Source organism: Anomaloglossus baeobatrachus, chromosome 5 (genome assembly GCF_048569485.1).
Source record: "Anomaloglossus baeobatrachus isolate aAnoBae1 chromosome 5, aAnoBae1.hap1, whole genome shotgun sequence".
NCBI classification, from domain to species: Eukaryota; Metazoa; Chordata; class Amphibia; order Anura; family Aromobatidae; genus Anomaloglossus; species Anomaloglossus baeobatrachus.
The window spans coordinates 557,355,026-557,378,376 of NC_134357.1; the positions used below are offsets into that span (position 1 = coordinate 557,355,026).

The 23,351-nt window shown below is 42.9% G+C and overlaps 1 protein-coding gene across 2 annotated transcripts in view; it reads right to left on the reverse strand.

The window, feature by feature from the left end:
• Window positions 1-1,032: 1,032 nt before the first annotated feature.
• Window positions 1,033-23,351, reverse strand: part of LOC142312294 (uncharacterized) — a 131,161-nt gene continuing 108,842 nt past the window's right edge. Inside the window, exons 3-5 of one of the 2 annotated variants that reach the window (XM_075351221.1) lie at window positions 21,368-21,465; window positions 17,704-17,794; window positions 1,033-3,322 (exon numbers count right to left, since the gene is read on the reverse strand). In XM_075351221.1, the coding sequence (XP_075207336.1) occupies window positions 1,770-3,322; window positions 17,704-17,794; window positions 21,368-21,465 (1,742 nt within the window). In that variant the 3' untranslated portion in view covers window positions 1,033-1,769. The remainder of the gene's footprint in view (window positions 3,323-17,703; window positions 17,795-21,367; window positions 21,466-23,351) is intronic. The other variant, XM_075351225.1, reaches the window with a different exon arrangement.

Sequence of the window (23,351 nt, forward strand, 5' to 3'; positions counted from 1 at the left end):
AAGTGGGGAACAAGTTTTGGGGTCCATTTTGTTGTGTTATTTCCTCTAAAAGTGAATAAATTTGGGTTACAGCAACATTTTTAGGTAAAATTTTATTTTTGCTTTTTTTCATTCCACACTGCTTTTGTTCATGTGAAGCACCTGAAGGGTTAATAAACTTATTTAATGTGGTTTTGAGTACTTTGGGGGGTTCAGTTTTTAGAATGGTGTCACTTTTGGGTATTTTCTATCATCTAGGCCTCTCAAAGTCACTTCAAATGTGATGTGGTCCCTAAAAAAAATGGTTTTGTAAATTTTGATGTAAAAATGAGAAATCGCTGATAAACTTTGAACCCCTCTAACTTCCTAACAAAAAAAATTTTGTTTCCAAAATTGTGCTGATGTAAAGTAGACAAGTGGGAAATGTTATTTATTAACTATTTTGTGTCACAGAAATCTCTGGTTTAACGGTATAAAAATTCAAAAGTTGAAAATTGCTAAATTTTCAAAATTTTTGCCAAAATTCATTTTTTTTCATAAATAAACGCAAAAAATATTGTCCTAAATTTGGTACTAACATGAAGTCCAATATGTGACGAAAAAACAATCTCAAAATTACCAGGATCCGTTGAAGCGTTCCAGAGTTATAACCTCATGAAGTGACACTGGTCAGAATTGCAAAATTTGGTCTGGTCATTAAGGTGAAAATTAGCTCCGTCACTAAGGGGTTAACAAAGATATCAACAGCTGAACGGAGGGGAAAGAGATGGAAAACTTTTTGATTTTTTTAGATAAGTGATTAGGAAAAATATTTACCCTATAATTCTAAAATGAAAGGCTCCAAAATCTGGATTTTTGGAAAAATTAGAGAACGGTTAATGCTTTTTTAGTGAGAAATTGCAGTACTAAGACTATTATATCCCAGATATTTAATGCCACAATGAGGGAACAGGTTGGGCGACATCTGCTCCAGCAAAAAGGAAATGGAGAAAGAAGAAATGAGAACATATGTTTAGATACTCAAACTTTATTGAAAAAAAGTTATTGGTTCAATTAATTATGTATTTAAAATCAAAATCCACTTAGAAACTGTAATATGTGTATTGGGGAGTAGAGAAGTCAGTCAGTTCCCATTGATGATGATAATGATGATGAGAAAAATACTAAACTTAGTCAAAAATTATTTTTAAAACACGATCACACCAGATGTTCCCACAAAGAAGGAATGGATTGTAGATGGAAATAGTAATTTGTAATACGAACATGTTTATTATTGTAGTACAGAGAAATTACAGACATTGTTCAGACATGGAGATTGTGCGCTGAAAGTAACTTTAATGAATGGCAGATCGCTGAGATTGGGAGTTAGGAAGAAGAGGGAGGAGGAATGTTGGGTATTTTTTGGGGGGAGAGTTGTAATACTCTTGTCCATATAGCAAAGATATAAATATATAACAATATGAAGAAATATTCGATGCACATGGAGTATAGCTTTTTTTAGATTTTTAGAAAACAGATGTCTATTAGTAACTGTAAATATTTTAATTCTAATGTACCTTCTAACATGCCTTCCCTTTGTTGTTTACTTACTTGCATTTACCTTTATTGTCTCTTTGGTGTTTTCTTGCTCAGTTTGTCAAATATATGGTTTCTCTTAATGCGATTTTTTCTTAGTGGTCAAGAAATTATAATTTTCAAGTAAAATATTTGTCTCCTTCTAGCTATGATAATGGCTTCTACCCTTGTGAGTTTTGTTTAAAATTATGACGTTTGTATGTAAAATATTACCCTCATTCTGAACCCAAGAAGGTTTTCTCCCCTGTGTGAATTGTTTTGTGTTTAGCAAAATTTGAAGGATTTGCAAAACATTTCCCACATTCTGAACATGAAAAAGGCTTGTCCCCCGTGTGCGTTCTCTGATGTGTAACAAGACTTGATTTTCTGTTAAAACATTTCCCACATTCTGAACATGAAAAAGGCTTCTCTCCCGTGTGCGTTCTCTGATGTGAAACAAGACTTGATTTTCTGTTAAAACATTTCCCACATTCTGAACATGAATATGGCTTCTCCCCTGTGTGTGTTCTCTGATGTGTAACAAGATTTGATTTTTTGTTAAAACATTTCCTACATTCTAAACATAAATATGGTTTCCCCTCCGTGTGAGCTCTCTGATGTGTATCACGATGTGATTTATCGTTAAAACATTTTCCACAATCTGAACATAGATATGGCTTCTCCCCTGTGTGAGTTCTCTGATGTATAACAAGACGTGATTTTCTTTTAAAACATTTCCCACATTCTGAACATGAATATGGCTTCTCCTCCGTGTGCATTCTCTGATGTGTAACAAGCTGCGATTTTTGGATAAAACATTTACCACATTCTGAACATGAAAAAGGCTTCTCCCCCGTGTGAGTTCTTTGATGTGTAACAAAATTTGATTTACGTTGAAAACATTTCCCACATTCTGAACATGAAAATGGCTTCTCCCCTGTGTGAGTTCTCTGATGTGTAACAAGATGCGAATTGTTGTTATAACATTTCTCACATTCTGAACATGAATATGGCTTCTCCCCTGTGTGAGTTCTCTGATGTGCATCAAGATGTGATTTTTTGTTAAAACCTTTCCCACATTCTAAACATAAATATGGTTTCCCCTCCGTGTGAGTTCTCTGATGTTTATCACGATGTGATTTTTCGTTAAAACATTTTCCACATTCTGAACATGGATATGGCTTCTCACCCGTGTGAGTTCTCTGATGAATAACAAGACGTGATTTATGGTTAAAACATTTCCCACATTCTGAACATGAATATGGCTTCTCCTCCGTGTGAATTCTCTGATGTATAACAAGATGTGACTTTTGGGTAAAACATTTCCCACATTCTGAACATGAAAAAGGCTTCTCCCCCGTGTGAGTTCTCTGATGTGTAACAAAATTTGATTTATGTTCAAAACATTTCCCACATTGTGAACATGAAAAAGATTTCTTCACAGTGTGTATTCTCTGGTAGCTAACAGACTCTGAAGAAAATGTATTCTCTCCTGTGTGAGATTTTGTATGGATTTTTTGATATTCTGAAGTTAAAAATGGCTTCTTTACTGTAAGCGCACTTCGCTTTTTATTGCTTTTTTTGTGACATTCTTTTTTCTTAATAGGTTGTGATGAATCAGAAGGTAAGACTTGTTTAAAAGAATCAGATGATAGATTTTTCATGTGAAGAGATGATGGCATTTCTGTAATCATGGCATTCATTTCATTTATATCTTGTGTGAAATCAAGGTCATCTGATTTAAAAATTAAAGACGTCAGTTGTGCCTCTAATGTCCTGGTACAGTTATCTGCCAAGAATAAAAAATAATTTTTAATGATATATACAAATGTAAGGATATAATTTATAAAATAGGTTGTAATGCCGCGACCAGTGTCCCTGTAACCTTTCCCCAGCAGGGACGTCGGCACACTTACCCTTCCAGTCACCCAATGGTGGCTTCCGCCGTCTCTCAGGACATACGCACCTATTCTTAAAGGCCAGTGTGCCCTAACCCGGTGATGCCTCTCAACCTATGGCTGAGAGGCACTAAGAATTTAAGGCATCATCCGACTATGGGAGGTGTCTGGTCAACGTGTTCTATCCTTAGTTGTCAGGTCTTGTTTGATTTGCTTAGTCTTGTGCTGTGTGTGCTAAAACGTGTCTGTATCCTTGTATCTGCTGTGCTCAGTGTACCTACTGCATCTATACCAGCGGTTCTTACCATACATCCTGAACCTGTTGTATCAGTTGTTTCCGCTGCACCTTCTTACACCAGCCATCCGGTATGCAACTGACCACTTTAGTGACTGTCAGTATCCAATCCATGACTCCTGGGGTCAGCTGTTGCAGTACCGGGACTCCCTGGAGTAGCACATGGTGGCTAGCTTCCAACACAAGCCTATCCTGACCATCAGATGCTATAGTTATTTTGAGGTAGTCTCTTAGTTACGCCCCTCCTGGTTGACCTAGTGCTGTGGCCGAGTGGCCTACTCCCGCTCACGAGCATACATTTGCCCAGGCTATGGATCCCGCTGGCTCCACAATTCCTCAGCTCACCAGTATGCAGCAAGAGATGATGTGTCATCAGGAATAGCAAGACCGGATCCTGACCTACTTGCAATCGTAGACATCCACTTGCAAGCGTTGACACCTGCTTGCAAGCCTCGACACCAACACCTCTACCTGATCTTGTCCCGGCTGTAGTTGCCACCCTGGCAGCATATCCAGCTCAAAGCTTTGGTCCTCGTCTGTCTGCTCCTCTGTGGTTTGACAGCGGTCCCAAGCAATGCAGGGGATTCATAAATCAGTGCTCCTTGCATCTTGAACTTTTGTATCATCAGTTAATGTCGGACACGGTCAAAGTGGCTTTTATGATGTCACACATGACCATCGAGTCTCTTACATAGATCAATCTATTGTGGGAGAGAAGTAATCGTGTTGTCTTGGACCTGCAAACCTTCCAGGGGACATTCCGCAAGGTATTCAATGAACCGGGTTGAGTCTCCTCAGCAGCATCTTTGCTTCTTAGACTTTGCCAGGGAATTCTCACCTTAGGCCACTATGTCATCCAATTCTACACCTTGTCTGCCAAATTAGGCTGGAATAATATGGCGCTGGTGGATGCATTCTGGCAGTGTCTGTCCAGAAAAATCAAGGACTAACTGGCTGTCCGTGATGTGCCTTCTTTCATAGATGACCTGGTATCTCTGGCTATCTGCATCGATCTCAGGTTCCAAGAATGCTCCATAGAGGCGAACCATGAGAGGAGATCATTGTGCCTGGCTCCTACGTCCAGAGACTGAGCATACCGTGATCATCAGTTCCCGCTGCTTCCTCTGACCACATGTAGATAGATCGTGTGAACCTGGCAAAGCCTCAACTAGTAGACCAACACACCAAAGAGGGATGCTTCTACTGCAGAGATCCTACTCACCTGATCCTTTTCTGTCCATTGAAGCTGGGAAATTTCCAAGCCTATGGTACATAGAGGAGGATAACCTAGGTGAGAGTTAGTCCCTTTTGTCCTTATCCATATCCGTGTCCATATCCTGTGGCAGCACCTAGTTCATTGAGTCAGCCTATCTGAATTCCAATTTCACTGCGAACTTCATACAATTGACCCTTTTGAATCAGTTTCAGATTCCCATCCAACCACTTCAAGCTCCCATAGCATTGTCATCTGTGGATGAAAAACCTCTATCTGAGGCTATACTGTTCGTGACTGAGCAAGTTGAGGTCTGGGTGGGAATGCTGCACTTATAAAAGATCGCCTCTTGTATGCTTACAGGGCTGTTGCGCCCACTGCTAATGGGTCTGACATGGCTTCAGATTAACAAGCCAATCTTGGACTGGAGATCCAGAGATCTGCTCAGATGGGGTCCGTCCTGTCAAGAAAAATGTCTCGTTCTAGTCCATCCTGCACAACCATCAGTGATGCCCTGAAATCTTCAAGGTCTGCTATCTTCCTACTGGGCCTATGCAGACGTCCTCGAATGAGGCTGAGACTCTACCTCCATGTAGGCCATATTGTTGCCCGATCAACCCACTTCTTGTTTTCTCACCTCCCTGCAGTCGTGTTTATCCTTTCTCCCAGGCTAAGACCCAAGCTATGTCTGAATAAATCAAGGAGAATCTGGCAAGGATATTTACCCAGAAGTCCTTCTCAACAGCTGGAGCTGGGTCTTCTTTGTAAAGAAAAAGTATAGTTATCTGAAGCACTCTATAGATTATAGAGGTCTCAACCAAATCATGATCAAGAATATGTATTTACTTATACCGGAACTGTTCGACCGTCTCCGAGGTTTCAGGGTCTTCTCCAAGCGTGACCTCCATGGAGCATATCATCTTGTCTATATATGGTCAGGTGACAAATAGAAGACTGCATTTAATACCTGTGACAGGCACTTTGAGTATTGGGTAATGCCACTCAGGCTCAGTAATGCTCTTGGGGTTTCCAGGAATTTCTGAATGATATCTTCCGAGATATGCTTTACTTATGTGTAGGGGTGTACATGGGCGATATTCTTGTATTATCTCCCGGTCTGCCAACATGCAGGAGGAATGTTTGACAGGTTCTACAGAGGCTGTGAGAAAATTGTTTATATGCCAAATTCGAGAATTGTCTTTTTGAACGGAGTTCCCTTCCTTGCCTGGGCTACATAAACTCTGACACCAGTTTGAAGATGGTTCCAGAGAAGGTGTCAGTGGTTCTGAAGTGGCCTTGTTCTGAGGGAGTGAAGGTAATTAAGCGATTCCTGGGTTTTGCCAATTATTACAATCAATTCTTAAAGCAATTCTCCCTATGATGGCCCTGACCAAGAAGGGGGCAAATCCCAAGATGTGGAATTCTCAAGCACAGTGCATTTATTGCCCTCAAGCTGGCCTTCTCATCGGCTCCAGTGCTACAAGCAGGAGATTAACGGAAAGTTCTTCTTGGAAGTGGATGCTTCGTCCTTCGTGCGATCCTCATGGAGAAGTCATGTAAGAGGTAAGAGGGTAACCTGCTGCTTCTTCTCCAAGGGCTTCTTTGCTCGTGAGCAAAACTACGTGATTGACGACTGAGAATTGTTGGCGATCAAGATGGCTCTGTAATTGTGGCAATACCTATGGGCAGGAACTGTGCATTCCATTGTCTTCTACACTGACCTCAAAAATGTGGCCCACTTACAATTGGCTCAGAAGCTGAATGCACGCAGAGGACAATGCTCGCTGTTCTTTGCCCAGTTTGACTTTGTTCTACATTTTAGGCCAGCTAAAAAGAAATTCAAGCCAGATGCACTCTCCAGGTAATTTCTGTGGATCAATTATGAGGAAGATCCTCAACACATTATTGAGCCCTTTAAGATGCTCACAGTAACTCCAGTAAATGTGTCTCGGGAACCACCCAGAAAGATGTTCATGGAGGTGGACAGGAAGCATGTGTTGCAGTAAGGTCACTCCTCTAATCTGGCTGGTCAAAAGAAGGAAACTCTGCTCATCTCGCAGGCCAACACTGTGTAAAGACATTGTGAAATTTGTCTCAGCCTGTCCCTTGTGTCCCCACAAAAAGACCCCTAAGAAGATTCTGGCTAGGCGACTACTACTTCTACTTCTACCAATGCTGTCAATCCTTGGCAAAACATACATATGGACTCAATCATCGACCTGCTGGTGTCTTCTGGTTACTTCATCATCTGGGTAGTAGTAGACAGGTTCTCTAAAATGGCCCACTTCACTCCTTTGTCCTGTCTTCCTTTTGTTCCTGTGCTCCCTGAGTACTTTATCCAGCACATGTTCCACTTGCACGGCCTTATTGTGTCCAATAGAATCTTCCAATTCACATCTCGGTTTTGGAGGGATGCCTGTAAGCTGCTAGATGTCACCTTAGACCACATATGGTAGGCAGATGAGAAGTCCATCAGCCACTAGGAGCGAGTGAACCAGATCCTGACAAATTTCCCATGGCACTTCATCAACGAGCATCACCTCAATTGGGTCAAGCTTCTATCATGGGGGGAGTTCTCCTATAAAAATGATGTGAGTCCTCCCCTAACTCTCCATTCCTCATAGTACATGGACAGCAGCCCAAAATCCCTTTCCCTGTGGTTATCACCTCCAGCAACCCTGTAGCCGATATTCTTGTTAAGGGGTTCTTGGCAGAGACCATGGCCTTCCTGGAGCAGTCCTCCATCAGGTTGCAAAGGCATGCGGATAAGAGAAGCCTGAATTCACCTATATTCCATCCCAGACCTACAGTGTGTCTCTCTTCTAGATTTGTCCACCACAAGATGCCCTCTTACAGGTTGGGTCTTTATTAATCCTTCGATGTGCTTCAAAAGATCAATGCTGTGTTCTATAAGCTGAAGCTTTGAGCATCCTTTTGGATCCCCGACTCCTTCCAGGTGTCTCTCTTCAAGCCTGTTGTCCAGAGCCACTACTTCAGAAATCCTGGTACCCTGCCTTCACCAGTCAGCTCAGGAGATATCTTGATGTATAAAAACATTCTAGACATGAAAAAGGTGAAAGGTAAAACTTCCGTGTCTCTGTTCCCTGCTGTAGTCTCCCAGGGCTTGCACATGTCCCGCAGGTTTCCTAGGAGCAGGCCTAGGGCGTGGGGTGTGTGCACACCTATTCTTAAAGGGCCAGCATGCTCTAATCTGGAAGTGCGTCTCAGGTTATGACTTCAGAGATTCAATGTATTTAATGCATTTTTCCCCTAAGGTAGGTGCCTAAACAACGTGGTCTATCCTCTGAAACTTGTTGCTAGTTGTGAGGTCCCATTCCGTTTGCTGAGTCTTGTGCTGTGTATACCAATAAGGGTTTATATCCTATAAAAGGCTATTCCAGCATCACATCCCATAAATACAAAACAACTTAAACCTTAGACCTATGATTAAGAACCATTATATGGTTTGAAATGCATAAGACGCAGATTTTAACCCTTTGGATGACCTACTAACATCTTGTTGGTTTTTAATATGAAGAAATAAAGTTGTTTTTTATTTATGGGACGTGACGCTGGCATAACCCTTTTTATCTGCTATTGGAACTGTGCTTCTTTGAACATGGAGCTGACCTCCTTGCACCGTCTAATGATATAGGATCCGGACAAAAGACTTCCTGTGGGTGAGCTGAAATCTTTTTTATCTTTGTGTCTATATCCTAGTATGACTATGCGTTGTACAGTAAAAGGGCATTTTTGCAATTTTCACTCTACAACATCCACTCCACGCAAATTTCCAGAGACTGCTTAGATCACTGTGTTTTGAGAGCATCCAAATGCAAAAACTAATTTGGGAGGCTGCATTCTTTGCAGGGCCAAGTGACATTTTTAATGGTACCATTTATTTCTCTTTACAACTTTGGATCACTGTTTTTGAACAGATTTTGCTTGTTTATTAATTCAAACGTGCACTTTTTTGTTTATATATAAAAAAGCATTTTTAATGGTGAAAAAAATCATGCTTTATTTTTAATTATTATTTTTCATCAATCAAGATTTTATTGCATATTACAAAAGTATAAACAATCACATAGATAAATAAAGACTCTTCTCCAATCCGTCATATGACTTAACATCTGGTCAAACAAAACCATATTTCATTCAATTAAGAAAACCAAACATCTACATATTTTGTAGAAACATACGAGTCTGATTACTGAACCATGTAAGCAATTAAGAAACACAAAAGAAAGAGAAAAGAGACAAAGAAAAAAGCAGAGTAAAGATATTAAGGAGAGAAAAATAGATAAAGGAAGAAGGGGAGGGAGAAGGCAGAAGGGGGAGGGGAGGAGGATCCTAAGAATCTCATGTTAAACAATATGTCCCAAACCAAGATGTACCTTTACCAGGCATAGAACTCTATCCAAAATGTGCAAATTGGGCTGAATCCCAAAACAAAATCCAGCTCTGCCATACCATATAGTATCGTTTTGGGTGCATCTCACTGTGGGAAGACAATCTCTCCATTCTGCCTAAGAAATCCATTTCAGCAAACCAGTCTCCTAAGGTAGGGGCATTGGATGACCACCACTTTCTTGGAATTATTGAGTGTGCAGCTGTCATGCACTGTTTCAAAAGACCTTAACTACTTTTATAGACCCTGGAATCATGGACAGCAGGCCAATTTGTGGGGTTCTAGGTACCTTCTCACCAGAGACATGTGAATAAACATGAAAGATTTTATTCCACAGTTGCTGAATAGATGGGCAATCCCACCATATATGTAGCATGTTACCAGAGGCTGAACCACATCTCCAGCAGGAATCTGAGACTGAGGGGTATATTTTGTGTAAGTCTGTTGGACATCTGTACCATCTGGTGATAAGTTTATAATTTTGTTCCAGGACTTTACAGGTCAAGGGGTGCTTGTGTGTACAAAAAAAAGCTTTTTGCCATTGGTCAGTGGTAAATACCATTCCTAGTTCCTTTTCCCATTCTCTTTCAAACCACGGCTTAGTCCCATCATTTTGCTGAGTAAGGATTGAGTAGAGCTGAGAGATGGAATGCCGGGGAGGTGTATCCTGATCAGCAGAGAATCAAAAGGCGTTAGTTCCAAACAAGTCACCTGAGACGGCCAGAGGGTATGTAGAAAGGATCGGAGCTGTAAATACGTAAACCAGGGTATATGCTGGTCCGGGAGGGAGCATCTCAGGCTTGATAAAGTAGGGAATGACTGGAAGGTAGACCACACATGAGTAAGTCTTGTTTTATGACTAACTGTCCACATTAAAAACGTCTCTACCCCCACTCCCGGTGGCAAGTCAGGCTTGTCAAATATTGGTGTCATGGGACCCGGGACATCCGAGAGAGCTTGTTTCGTTATAAGGTTATCCCAAATTCTAAGTAGATCTCGTGTCAGTGAAGCATGTAGTATGAGCTGTTGACGGGACTTTTTGGAGACTCAAGGGAGTGAAGATAATTTAACTGATGAAAGATCATTCTCAAGAGAGACTCACTGCTTTACATTCGCACAATGGAACCAATCTATGATTCTGACGAGGACAGCTGCTCTGTGATAGTTCCTGAAGTCTGGTAAACCTGCCTCTCCTCTACTTTTATGTTTACAGAGGAGCTTCCGTGCAAGTCTTTATTTTGTATTTCCCCACTTCAGTTTAAAACATGCCGTATTAAGTTGCTTAAAAAAACTATTTGGTAACACTATCGGCACAGCTTGGAAAAATTAGAGTAGCTTGGGGAGGATGTCCATTTTAATAACATTAATTTTGCCAAACCATGATAGTTTCAACCCCCTGTATTTCTGAAGGTCTTTCATTATTCGGGAGAGTAAAGGTTGATAATTGAGTCGAAAGAGTTGTGAGGGGTCTAGTGTCAGTCTTACTCCCAGATATTGCATGGAGGAAGAACACCAATTGAATGGAAAAAGGTTTTGTAGGGCCTGTTGTTCTGTTGTCAGTAGATTAAAATTTAATATTTCTGACTTAGTAAAATTGACCTTAAAATTGCTCACAAAGCCATACCTGTCGAACTCTCTCATGATCACCGGCAGGGACACCCTTGGATTTGTGACATATAACAAAAGATCATCCGCGTATAGGGACAATTTATGTTTATGTTGGCCTATCGAAATGCCATGGATGTCTGGATTGCTCCTTAGCGCAACTGCTAGGTGTTCCATTACAATGGCATACAATAGTGGTGATAGTGGGCATCCCTGCCTGGTGCTATTAGTGATACCGAAGGAGCCCGAGTGTATCCCATTACATCTGACCCTAGCTGACGGGTTATGGTATAAGGCCATAATTTTATTAAGTAAATTAGGACCAATGTTTATCTGTTTTAAGGCACTATGAAGAAATGACCAGTCTACTCGGTCAAATGCCTTTTCGGCGTCAATTGATAAAATACAGGATGGGTTATGACTTGACTTGGCATGAGACATAAGTAATAAAGTCTTTATAGTATTGTCTCGGGCTTCCCGTGCTGGGATAAATCCCACTTGGTCATCATGGATTAAGTATGGTAGGTGAGTCGCCAATCTCATAGCTATTATTTTAGAAAACAATTTGACATCGAGGTTAATAAGCGAAATGGGTCTATAATTTGAGCAAAGATTTGGGTCTTTCCCTGGTTTCGGAATGAGAGAAATATGTGCTTCCAGTGTTTGATTAGGGAACGGCTTTGAGAGTGAGACATCATTAAACACTTCTTACCAAGAAAGGCGATAAAAATGGCGACAATAGTTTATAGAATTTAGCCGTAAAGCCGTCAGGGCCAGGACATTTATTGGGTGGGGTTAATTTAATTACCTCCTCTATTTCTTCTACTGTAATATGTTGGTCTATATCCTTACTAATAGTACTCGATAGAGTGGGGAGTGCTGTTTGCTCAATGTATTGATCAATTTTTGCCTGTTTCCGTGACTGGCACATGTCTGCGTATTGTCCTCTGATATTATATAAAGACTCGTAGTAGTCTTTAAAAGTTTGGGCAATCCAATTAGATTTATGGACATCCTCCCCCTTAGCATTCCGAATCTTTGGAATATATGTGTTGGGAGCTCTTGGATGTATGTGTCTTGCTACTGGACCTCCACATTTGTTCGCAATTCATAAAAGAAGCTGCGCATCTTTTCCCTATGTGAAAGATAACTCTGATCCACCAATTTCTTCAGATCTTCTCTAATCTTATTCTGTTGATCATAGTTACATCTGTTAGATTCTGTTTGTGTTTCTCTCTAGACCCTGAATTTGAGCTATCAACTCAGTGATGTGAGCCGCTCTTTTTTTTAGTCGTGACCCTTCCCTTATTAAAACGCCACGAATGACACATTTCATAGCTTTCAATTGAACAGGGCGTGGGGTCTCATCTTTATCGTGAACACGAAGAAATTCCTCAATTGTTTTTTTGACTGCCTCAACCGTAGTCTCATCTTGCAATAAATTGGGGTTTAGACGCCAACTCCATTGTTTGACACCTGCACACGGTGGTTGGAAGGAGAGAAAAATGGGTGCATGATCAGACCAGGTCATAGTGCCAACTGAAGCAGCAGGTCCCCAACCTAGAAGATGATGCGAAATAAAAAAGTTATCCATTCTACTAAATGTATTGTGGAGGGACGAATAGAAAGTATAATCCCTCTCTCTCGGGTGTAGGATCCGCCATACATCTTTTAATTATTTTTTTTTTTACATTTTGTCCCCTTCTTGTAAGTAATGTTACAAATAGGACCATTCAGTAATTTTGGTCAACATCTTGTAGTAATTTTTCCATCCCGGTTCTCATCTTTTAATAATGTACCCCATCCTGTTTCCCTCCTTGTAGGAAATTACTCCGTCCTGTAGTAATGTGCCCCTTCTGGTCTCGCACCTATAGTAATGTGCCCCATTCTGATCCCCTTACTGTAGGCATGTGTCCCATCCTGGTCTTCATGTAGTAATGTGCCCATCCTGGTCTCCTTGTAGTAATGTGCCCATCCTGGTCTCCTTGTAGTAATGTGCATCATCCTGGTCTTTTTGTAGTAATGTGCACCATCTTGGTCTCCTTGTAGTAATGTGCACCATCCTGGTCTCCTTGTAGTAATGTGCACCATCCTGGTCTCCTTGTAGTAATGTGCACCATCCTGGTCGCCTTGTAGTAATGTGCACCATCCTGGTCTCCTTGTAGTAATGTGCACCATCCTGTTCTCCTTGTAGTAATGTGCACCATCCTGTTCTCCTTGTAGTAATGTGCACCATCCTGTACTCCTTGTAGTAATGTGCACCATCCTGTTCTCCTTGTAGTAATGTGCACCATCCTGGCATCCTTGTAGTAATGTGCACCACCCTAGCCTCCTTGTAGTAATGTGCACCATCCTGGTCTCCTCGTAGTAATTATTATTATTATTATTATTTATTATTATAGCGCCATTTATTCCATGGCGCTTTACAAGTGAAAGGGTATACGTACAACAATGATTAACAGTACATAACAGACTGGTACAGGAGGAGAGAGGACCCTGCCCGCGAGGGCTCACAGTCTACAGGGAATGGGTGATGGTACGATAGGTGAGAACAGAGCTGGTTGCGCAGTGGTCTACTGGACTGAGGGCTATTGTAGGTTGTAGGCTTGTTGGAAGAGGTGGGTCTTGAGGTTCCTCTTGAAGCTTTCTACGGTAGGGGAGAGTCTGATGTGCTGAGGTAGAGCGTTCCAGAGTATGGGGGATGCACGGGAGAAATCTTGTACGCAATTGTGGGAAGAGGAGATAAGGGAGGAGCAGAGAAGGAGATCTTGTGAGAATCTGAGGTTGCGTGCAGGTAGGTACCGAGAGACTAGGTCACAGATGTAGGGAGGAGACAGGTTGTGCATGGCTTTGTATGTCATGGTTAGTATTTTGAACTGGAGTCGTTGGGTGATGGGAAGCCAGTGAAGGGATTGGCAGAGTGGCAAGGCTGGGGAGTAGCGAGGGGAGAGGTGGATTAAGCGGGCCGCAGAGTTTAGGATAGATTGGAGGGGTGCAAGAGTGTTGGAAGGGAGGCCAGAGAGCAGGAGGTCTCCTTGTAGTAATGTGCACCTTCCTGGTCTCCTTGTAGTAATGTGCACCATCCTGCTCCCCTGGTAGTAATGTGCCCATCCTGGTACCCTGGTAGTAATGTGCACCATCCCGGTCCCCTGGTAGTAATGTGCACCATCCTGGTCTCCTTGTAGTAATGTGCCCCATCCTGGTCCTCATCTTGTAGTAATGTGTCCCATCCTTGTCTCCACCCTGTAGTAATGTGTCCATCATTGTCCCCTTTTACAAATGTGCCAATAGTTGTGCTCTTCATCTATTAATGTCTCCTTTTCTGGTCCTCTTGTAGCAATGCCCTGTAGTATCCTTGCCTATTGTGCCATTCTTCACACACATACACACACACACACACACACACACACACACAGCTCAGGGGGGTATACAGCACTGGGGTGGGGGGGTGGGACAGACAGTTCTGAGGGGTGTATACAGCACTGAGATTAGGGAACAGAGTTCTGGGAGGATATACAGCACAGGGGCTGAGGGGACAGACAGTTCTTGGGGTGTATACAACACTGGGGTCAGGGGACACACAGTTCTGAGGTATACAGAGAGTGCTGGGGTTGGGGGGGGGCAGACAGTTCGGGGGAGGTATACAGGAAGTGCGCGGTTTGGGGGGGACATACAGTTCTGGGGCTATACAGGCAGTATTAGGGTCTGGGGGTACAGACAGCTCTGTGGAGGTAGAAAGTTCTGGAGGTATACAGGCAGCACTGGGGTTGGGGGGACAGACAGTTCTGGGGGGTGTAAAGGCAGCACTGGGGTTGGGGGGACAGACAGTTCTGGGGGGTATACAAGCATCACTGGGGTTGGAGGGGGACAGACAGTTCTGGGGATATACAGACAGTTCTGGGGATATACAGACAGCACTGGGGTTGGGAGGTACAGACAGACCTGGGGGGTATACAGGCAGCACTGGGGTTGGGGGGACAGATAGTTCTCGGGCTATACAGGCAGCGCTGGGATTTGGGGGAGACCTACAGCTCGGCGGGATGTTGGTGCTTCGGCTCATGTCTTCATCTGTGGGACGGGAGCTCAGCAGACGGCGTGCTAGCTTCGCCCAGATTAACTTGCCCTGACTCAGCACTCAGCAGAGAACGCTATGTGTAGGTGTGGATTTAAATGGCGGGAGCCATGAAATTGCGGTCACCAGAACTTGGGGGCCGCCGAATACATCACCGCCCTTCTTACCTGGCTGTCCTCCGTTCCCTTGTGTCCTCTTTTTGCGGCCTGCAGCCTCCTTGGTGATAGTGCCCCTGGTGCCGCAGTCATTTAGAACTTTACTTCAGACACGCTGCGCAGAGTCAAGCTCTGTACACAACTATTCCACGGCCAGCTGCCAGCCGATCAGAGGCAGCAGGTGAAGTCATACACTTCAGCTACTGGCCTCTGATTGACTGGCGGCTGCGAAAGCTGTGCACAGAGCTTCACTCTGCACAGCGATGGTAAACCATCTGAAATAAAGTGCATGAAAAATGTTCAATTCTCTTATAATCAAACCAAATCCAGCTCTATCACTACATATAGCTTCCACCTCCCCTTTGTAATTAAGGAAAACTCCAAAACTTATGGTCAACATTTGGGAAGCATAGGAATGTGGCAAAGAGGCATTTACGACCAGAGGTAGATAAGAGCAAGAAATTCAAATCTCTTTGGTCTCCTGGGTAAAAATATGAACTAAGATTTTATTTAAAGAATTAATATTAAAGATAAGAAAATAATAGTTTTGAAATCCTAATGAAACGGAAAACGCAAAAGACCAATTTGTTTAGCAGGGCATTGGCTAAAATCCCAGCAAATGCATATTAGCCAGTTGGGTGATGCCAGGTATGTCATGTTTCCTATCTATGAACAGGTAAATTCATGATGTAAAACATGACGCTAATATCCTTTGCCTGTAAACCCAAGGGGCAAAGGTATGCTGAAAATTGGAATTCCATAATTTTCTGAAGGTCTTACAGACCATCCCATATGAGGTCATCAAGTGGCTGGTGACCTGAGGTAATGAAGAGATACCTGCCACATTTTTTGGTTGTTCGGTTCATGTAGGGCACAGATAAGCTGTGGTTCTGTCTATTTGTCCTCTAAGTCTCTCTCTCCCTACGTTTGGAAGTCATACCTGTGGCATGAGTCTGAGTAAGATTCTTGATTATCCTTTTTATTTTATGTAATTGTCTTGTTCCCTTTTGTAAAATCTTGTATATTTTATAAACACTGCCTGCTCTTTTGGATTAAATATATAAAATTTAACAGCTTCGCTTCTCTTGTGCTATATAAACCAAGAACCTGAATATGCGTTATGCTATCTGTAACGGGTGTCCATTCTACCTATAAACAAATGGTGGTGGCAGCGATTATTTTGCTTGTGTTTCTGTGTACTTTGACCATCACAATAGCGAAGTATATATATATTCCATGAAATGGAACCGGTGATATATACACACACACGTTACTCTCTCTGGGAGCACCTCAATTATCGGCATAATAGAAGAATTCCAGCATCCTCATTTACTTATTTGTCTTTCAATTGTGTAATTGTCCTGACAATAAGGGGGCGACAGAGGGCTGTTTCATGACATAGACAATAACACATCTAGTAAATGATCGCCCTCCACCCCGACAGCCTTCACCGTCAGTGATTTAGTAACTAGAGGTGACACATCTGGAGTAATTACAGTATGTGGCTCGGGGGCTCTCAACAATCCAAACTATTGTAGGGGTCAATATTTTCTGTCAGAGGAGATTCTTGAAATAATATTAGACATTTATTTTCTGCCTCTCGGACTCTACAATGGACGGCTCCAGTACAAGTTCTTAATAATGGACATTTGTGGAATTCAGAGAAAATATCGTTCAGGCTCTTGAAGGTAAAAATATCAGAATTACTTTCCTTTTCTTTACCTAATTAAATTTTGAAACTCATGTGGGTGGGCTGCCCGGCCTCCATGTACCCAGTGGGATAATTCTACCCTCCCTCATATATTACAGTTACCCTGTGACGAACTTTGGATAAAAACGTCCCTATCAACACATTCAGCAGAAGGGAGAGAAGGAAGATCCATCAATAAGATGTGGAGATTCTAGGAAGATGGATTCATTGCTCTCAGTGGGAGAAACAATAAGAATCTTGTAGTTATGATACTTATTAATGGCGAACAAAAATAAAATAAATGATGTTACAAAGCAAGCTTTCCAGACTACTTAGGTCTCTTCATCAACTGCAAGATTATTATTTTGTTTCTCCCACTGAGAGCAATCAATCTTTATTCAACTGGTGAACACGACACGAAACTAAAAATCTAGGACATCACCAGCATCATTACCCTCCGCTTTCTCTTAGGGGTCCACCATACAGATTAGATTCTTCTCCCCATGATTTTCTAAGTTATCTGCACACTCTACAAACACTGTCACTTGGCTTTGCAGATTAGAGATCTGGTCAGCTAAGAGTTAACATCTTCTAATTTCAGGGGATAGGATGGATCCTACCTGTAAGATCTAGCTGAAACAGATCTCACTCCAACAGAAGGGCGTCCAATGCCCAAAATATTGGGGACAGTTTTGGGTGGAGGAGCATGTGGTGGTCTAGCAGCAAAATGGTGACCATTTGATATGGCCGGACTACAACCCTGATAAAGCAGCCACAGCCGGTGACTGAGAAGAATCTGTGACTTCTCTGCATTTAGTGGTCACTACTCACCTGGGCGGTTATCTGTAGGAATCTCCTCCTTACTCCGCTCATCACCCCTCACATATGTCTCTGTAGTAATAATATGGGGCAGATCTTCCCCCTGAAACAAATATTGTAAAAGTCACAGACAGATGGAGAAGTCCCATCTATGATCAGCTCTAATCCTGCCATCTCCACCGCTCTCATTACACAAGTGTAAAATGTATTTAATCGAAACCACACGTTTCCCTCCACTCTCTATACAGACACATCTGCAGGTTTTTCCCTCCGCTCTCTATACAGACACATCTGCAGGTTTTTCTCACTATCTGACATGAAATCAGAATAAAACTTTCCCGTTTTAGGTCAATTAGGAACCAAAATTATTTCTATTTGCCACATGCCAGAATAATGAGAGAGTGAAAATGTTATAAGACATTTTTATTACTTTCTGCAAAGTCAAAAGTTTTCATTAGTATTTGGTATTGCCCTTAACCTCTTCTCGACACATGACATACTGAGTATGTCATGGATCATATTAGGTTAATCCCTTCTGTCCTGCAGTGATCGATGCACATGTCAGCTGATTTGAACAGCTGACATGTGTGGCTATGAGGCATGAGTGGTCCGGAACCCACTTGCACCTGTTAACCCCTTGCATCTTGCTGTCAAAATGTGACAGTGAGATGAAACAGCACGCGGTAAGTATTCACTTACCTGGTGCTATCGGACGTCACGTGGCGGATCAGATGGTTGTCATGGTAACACAAGGTCCTGTGATGACTCCTGTCGCTATCATGAGTCACTTGCTATTATACCTGGCAGAGGGTCGTGTGTCAGAGGAGTGTAGCTTTTCTGCAGATCTCAGCTGTGTAGCTGTGATCTACAGAAAGGAACAAGCAATCAGACTGCTGATCCTTATAGTCCCCTAGGGGGACCAATAAAATAAAAAAAATTACAAAAACCTAAAAGTTCAAATCACCCCCCCATTCGCCCCATTGAAAATTAAAAGGGTAAAAAAACCAAATACACACATATTTGGTATCGCCGAATTCAGAAATGCCTGATCTATCAAACATAAAATGAATATTCTGATCGATAAAGGGTGTAGCGGCAAAAAAATACAAACGCCAAAATTATGTTTTTTGGTTGCTGCATATTTTGCCCAAGATGCGATAACAGGCAATCAAAACATAACATCTGCGCAAAAATGGTACTGTTGAAAATGCCAGCTCGAGACACAAAAACTAAGCCATTACTGAGCCCCATATCCTGAAAAATTAGAACGCTGTGGATCGCGGAAAATGGCGAAAAAAGTGCTCCTTTTTTTGTGAATTATTTAGACTTTTAGATAAAAGTAAACCTACACATGTTTGGTGTTTCTACAAAATTGCACCGAACTCAGGCATCATACTGACACATCAGTTTTACTATATAGTGAACACAATGAATAAAATACCCCAAAAACAATTGGGCAGTCGCACTTTTTTTTGCCATTTTCTAGTACACTATATGGTAAAACTAATGGTTTCATTCATAAGTACAACACATCCTGCAAAAAAAAAAAAAAAAAAAAACCTAATAAGGCAAGACTGACGTAAAAATAAAAAGTTACGGCTCTCGGAAAAAGGAGAGCAAAAAAATCCCCAAAAATGGGAAAATGGAACATCACCCGGGGGTGAAGGGGTTAAACTGTATGACTTGGGTGAAATGTGTTGAATCTCCTTCCACAAGCTTCTCACCATAGCTGGTAGGAATTTGACCCATTCCTCTAGACAGAACTGGTGTAACTGAGCCATGTTTGTAGGTCACCGCTCGCAACGGCCTATTTAGCTTTGCCCATAAATTTTCAATAGGACTGAGATCAGAGTTTTGTGATGGCCACTCCGAAACATTGACTTTGTTATCCTTCAGCCACTTTGTAACCATTTTGGCAGTATGGTTCGGTTCATTGTCCATTTGGAAGACCCATTTCTGCTCAAGCTTTAAGTTCCTGGCTGATGTCTTCAGACGTTCTTCAGTATTGCCTCATAATCTTCCTCATGATGCCATCTATTTTGTGAAGTGCACCAGTCCCTCTTGCAGCAAAACAACCCCACAACACAATGCTGCCACCGCCCGTGTTTTACAGTTGGGATGATGTTCTTAGGCTTCAAAGCTTCTCCCTTTTTCCTCCATGTGTAACGATGATCATTATGACCAAACAGTTTAATTTTAGTTTTGTCAGACCACAGGACGTCTCCAAAAATTAAGGTCTATGTTCCTTTGTGCATTTGCAAACATTAATCTGGCTTTTTTTATGCTTCATTTGAAGTGATGGCTTACTCCTGAAAGAGTGGCCTTTCAGCCCATGATGATACATTACTCATTTCACTGTGGATTATGACACAATCTTACCAGCTTCTGCCAGCATCTTCACAAGGCCTTTTGCTTTTGTTCTTGGGTGGATATGTGCATGTTTGACCAAAGGGCGTTCATCTCTGGTACACAGAACCCATCTCCTTCCTGAGCGGTATGATGGCTAGACATTCCCATCTTGTTTGTACTTGTGTATAATTGTTTGTACAGATGAATGAGGCCCCTTCAGGTTTCTGGAAATTGCAGCAAGGATGAACCAGACTTGTGCAAGTCCACAATTCTCTTCCTTAGATCTTGGCTGATTTCTTTTGATTTTAACCTGATGCTACACAAAAAAGCAGTGTGTTTCAGGTGTGCATTAAATACATCCACAGGTGTGTCTCTAATTAACTCAGATGTCGCCAATAAACCTATCGGAAGCTTCCAAAGATATGTGCTGTCCCATATTGTTTAAAACCATAGTACTCTTAAGGCTGCTTTACACGGTACGACCGATTGTGCGATTTCACAATCGATCGTACCCGCCCTCGTCCTTTTTGCGTCACGGGCAAATCGCTGCCCGTGTCGCACAAAGTTAGTAACCCCCGTCACACATAGTTACCTCTCGTGCGACCTCGCTGTGGGCGGCGAACGTCCACTTCCTGGAGTGGGAGGGACGTTCGGCGTCACAGCGACGTCACACGGCCGCCGGCCAATAGAAGCGGAGGGGCGGAGATGAGCGGGACGTAAACATCCCGCCCACCTCCTTCCTTCCACATAGAGCCGGCGGCGGCCACGAGAGACAGGTGAGCTGCTCATCGTTCCCGTGGTGTCACACGGAGCGGCGTGTGCTACCACGGAAACGATGGTCAACTAAATTAAACGATATTATGGAACCTAGCGAGCAGTACCCGACTCACGATTTGTGAGCGATACTGCGTCGCTAGGAGGTGTCACACAGGCCGGCATCGCCAGCAATGCCGGATGTGCGTCACAATAACCGTGACCCCGACGATCTATCGCACGATAGATTGTCTGGTGTAAAGCAGCCTTTAGTGTATGGAAACGTTTGATGTTGCAGAAAGTAATAAAAATGCCTTAAAACATTTTTTCCCCCATTATTCTCACATTTAGCAAATATAAATAATTTTGGTTTCTAATTGACCTAAAACAGGAAAGGTTTACTCTGATTTCATGTCAGATAGTGAGAAAAACCTGCAGATGTGTCTTTATAGAGAGCGGAGGGAAATGTCTGGTTTCAACTGTAATACTAGTGGATAAAACAAGACTGTGCACAAGACCTTCACAGCCGTCTACACATCATAGGGAGATTTCATGGCACCTTCTCTCCATCTACCTGATGATCCTGAGGAACATCGGGGTCTTCTTGTTTACAGTCCTGTGGGAGAAGAGGACGGGGACATCTCTCTGGTGTTGTCCTCTTACTGGATAAACCTGGAGGAGACACATATTGACTGAATTCATTCCTTACATACAGATAATTATAGGCCGTGTGTATTTAGTCCTGTCTATTACCTGGTGATGTGAGGGGCTGGGGAACCTCCATCATGACGTCCTTGTACAGATCTTTGTGTCCTTCTAAATACTCCCACTCCTCCATGGAGAAATAGACGGTGACGTCCTGACACCTTATAGGAACCTGACACATACAATGATACCGTCACCCCCGATCCCTTCATAGCGTTACTGTATAAAGTCCCAGCATTCCCAGCAGTGTCACCTCTCCAGTCAGCAGCTCAATCATCTTGTAGGTGAGTTCTAGGATCTTCTGGTCATTGATGTCCTCATGTATCGGGGGGTGAGGTGGAGGCCCCGTGATTGGGCTCAGGGGTCTTCCCCATCCCTCAGACACAGGGGCCTGACAGCGCTCACTAGAGGTCTTCTTCACTACTGTGTAATCCTGGTTATGGAGAGACACAGTAAGAAATCTCACTCCAGACATTTCCAGAGTCCTCACCTCTCCAGTTCTGTCCATCTGTTATTCCCATAGATAAGAATGATGTAATGTGACGTCATCAGAATCTCTCACCTCTCCAGTAAGCCGGAAGAGGATCTCTAGGGTGAGGTGTAATATCCTCTCCGCCATCTTGTCCCTGTTCATATCCATCCTTCACGGGGCAATCAGGAGAATTCTCTTCTATAGAGCGATTGTTCTCCCCCAGCATCTAATGTGTATGGAGCCTGAGCCCAGTAATGGGGAATCTCCACACACCTCCACCTGCAGAGCCGCACACTAGATATATGGCTGCTCTGTGCTTCCAGGACCTGTGATGACGTCACATGGAGGGGAGGAGTCAGGGGTCACATGATCAGCTCCTCAGTGTATGCAGGACTCTGCTGTGCTGGTTGGTGCTGGATGAGGGGAAGGTTATGTGCAGGGTCAGGAGGAAATTACAATTTGGATGTAGCAGAGCCGTGACTGTATAATGTCCTCAGTGCGGAGCCGTGTGTGTACGACGTGTACGGGGCGGAGCCATGTGTGTACGTTGTGTATGGAGCCACATGTGTATGACGTATACAGAGTGCAGCCATGTATGTATGAAGCGGAGCCTTGCGTGTACGACATATACAGTATGGAGCTGTGCGTGTACGACATATACAGTATGGAGCCGTGCGTGTACGACATATACAGTATGCAGCCGTGCGTGTACGACATATACAGTATGGAGCTGTGCGTGTACGACATATACAGTATGGAGCCGTGCGTGTACGACATATACAGTATGCAGCCGTGCGTGTACGACATATACAGTATGGAGCCTTGTGTGTACGACATATACAGTATGGAGCTGTGCTTGTACGACATATACAGTATGGAGCTGTGCGTGTACGACATATACAGTATGCAGCCGTGCGTGTACGACATATACAGTATGCAGCCGTGCGTGTACGACATATACAGTATGGAGCTGTGCGTGTACGACATATACAGTATGGAGCCGTGCGTGTACGACATATACAGTATGGAGCCGTGCGTGTACGACATATACAGTATGGAGCTGTGCGTGTACGACATATACAGTATGGAGCCGTGCGTGTACGACATATACAGTATGGAGCCGTGCGTGTACGACATATACAGTATGGAGCCGTGCGTGTACGACATATACAGTATGGAGCCGTGCGTGTACGACATATACAGTATGGAGCCGTGCGTGTACGACATATACAGTATGGAGCTGTGCGTGTACGACATATACAGTATGCAGCCGTGCGTGTACGACATATACAGTATGGAGCCGTGCGTGTACGACATATACAGTATGGAGCTGTGCGTGTACGACATATACAGTATGCAGCCGTGCGTGTACGACATATAC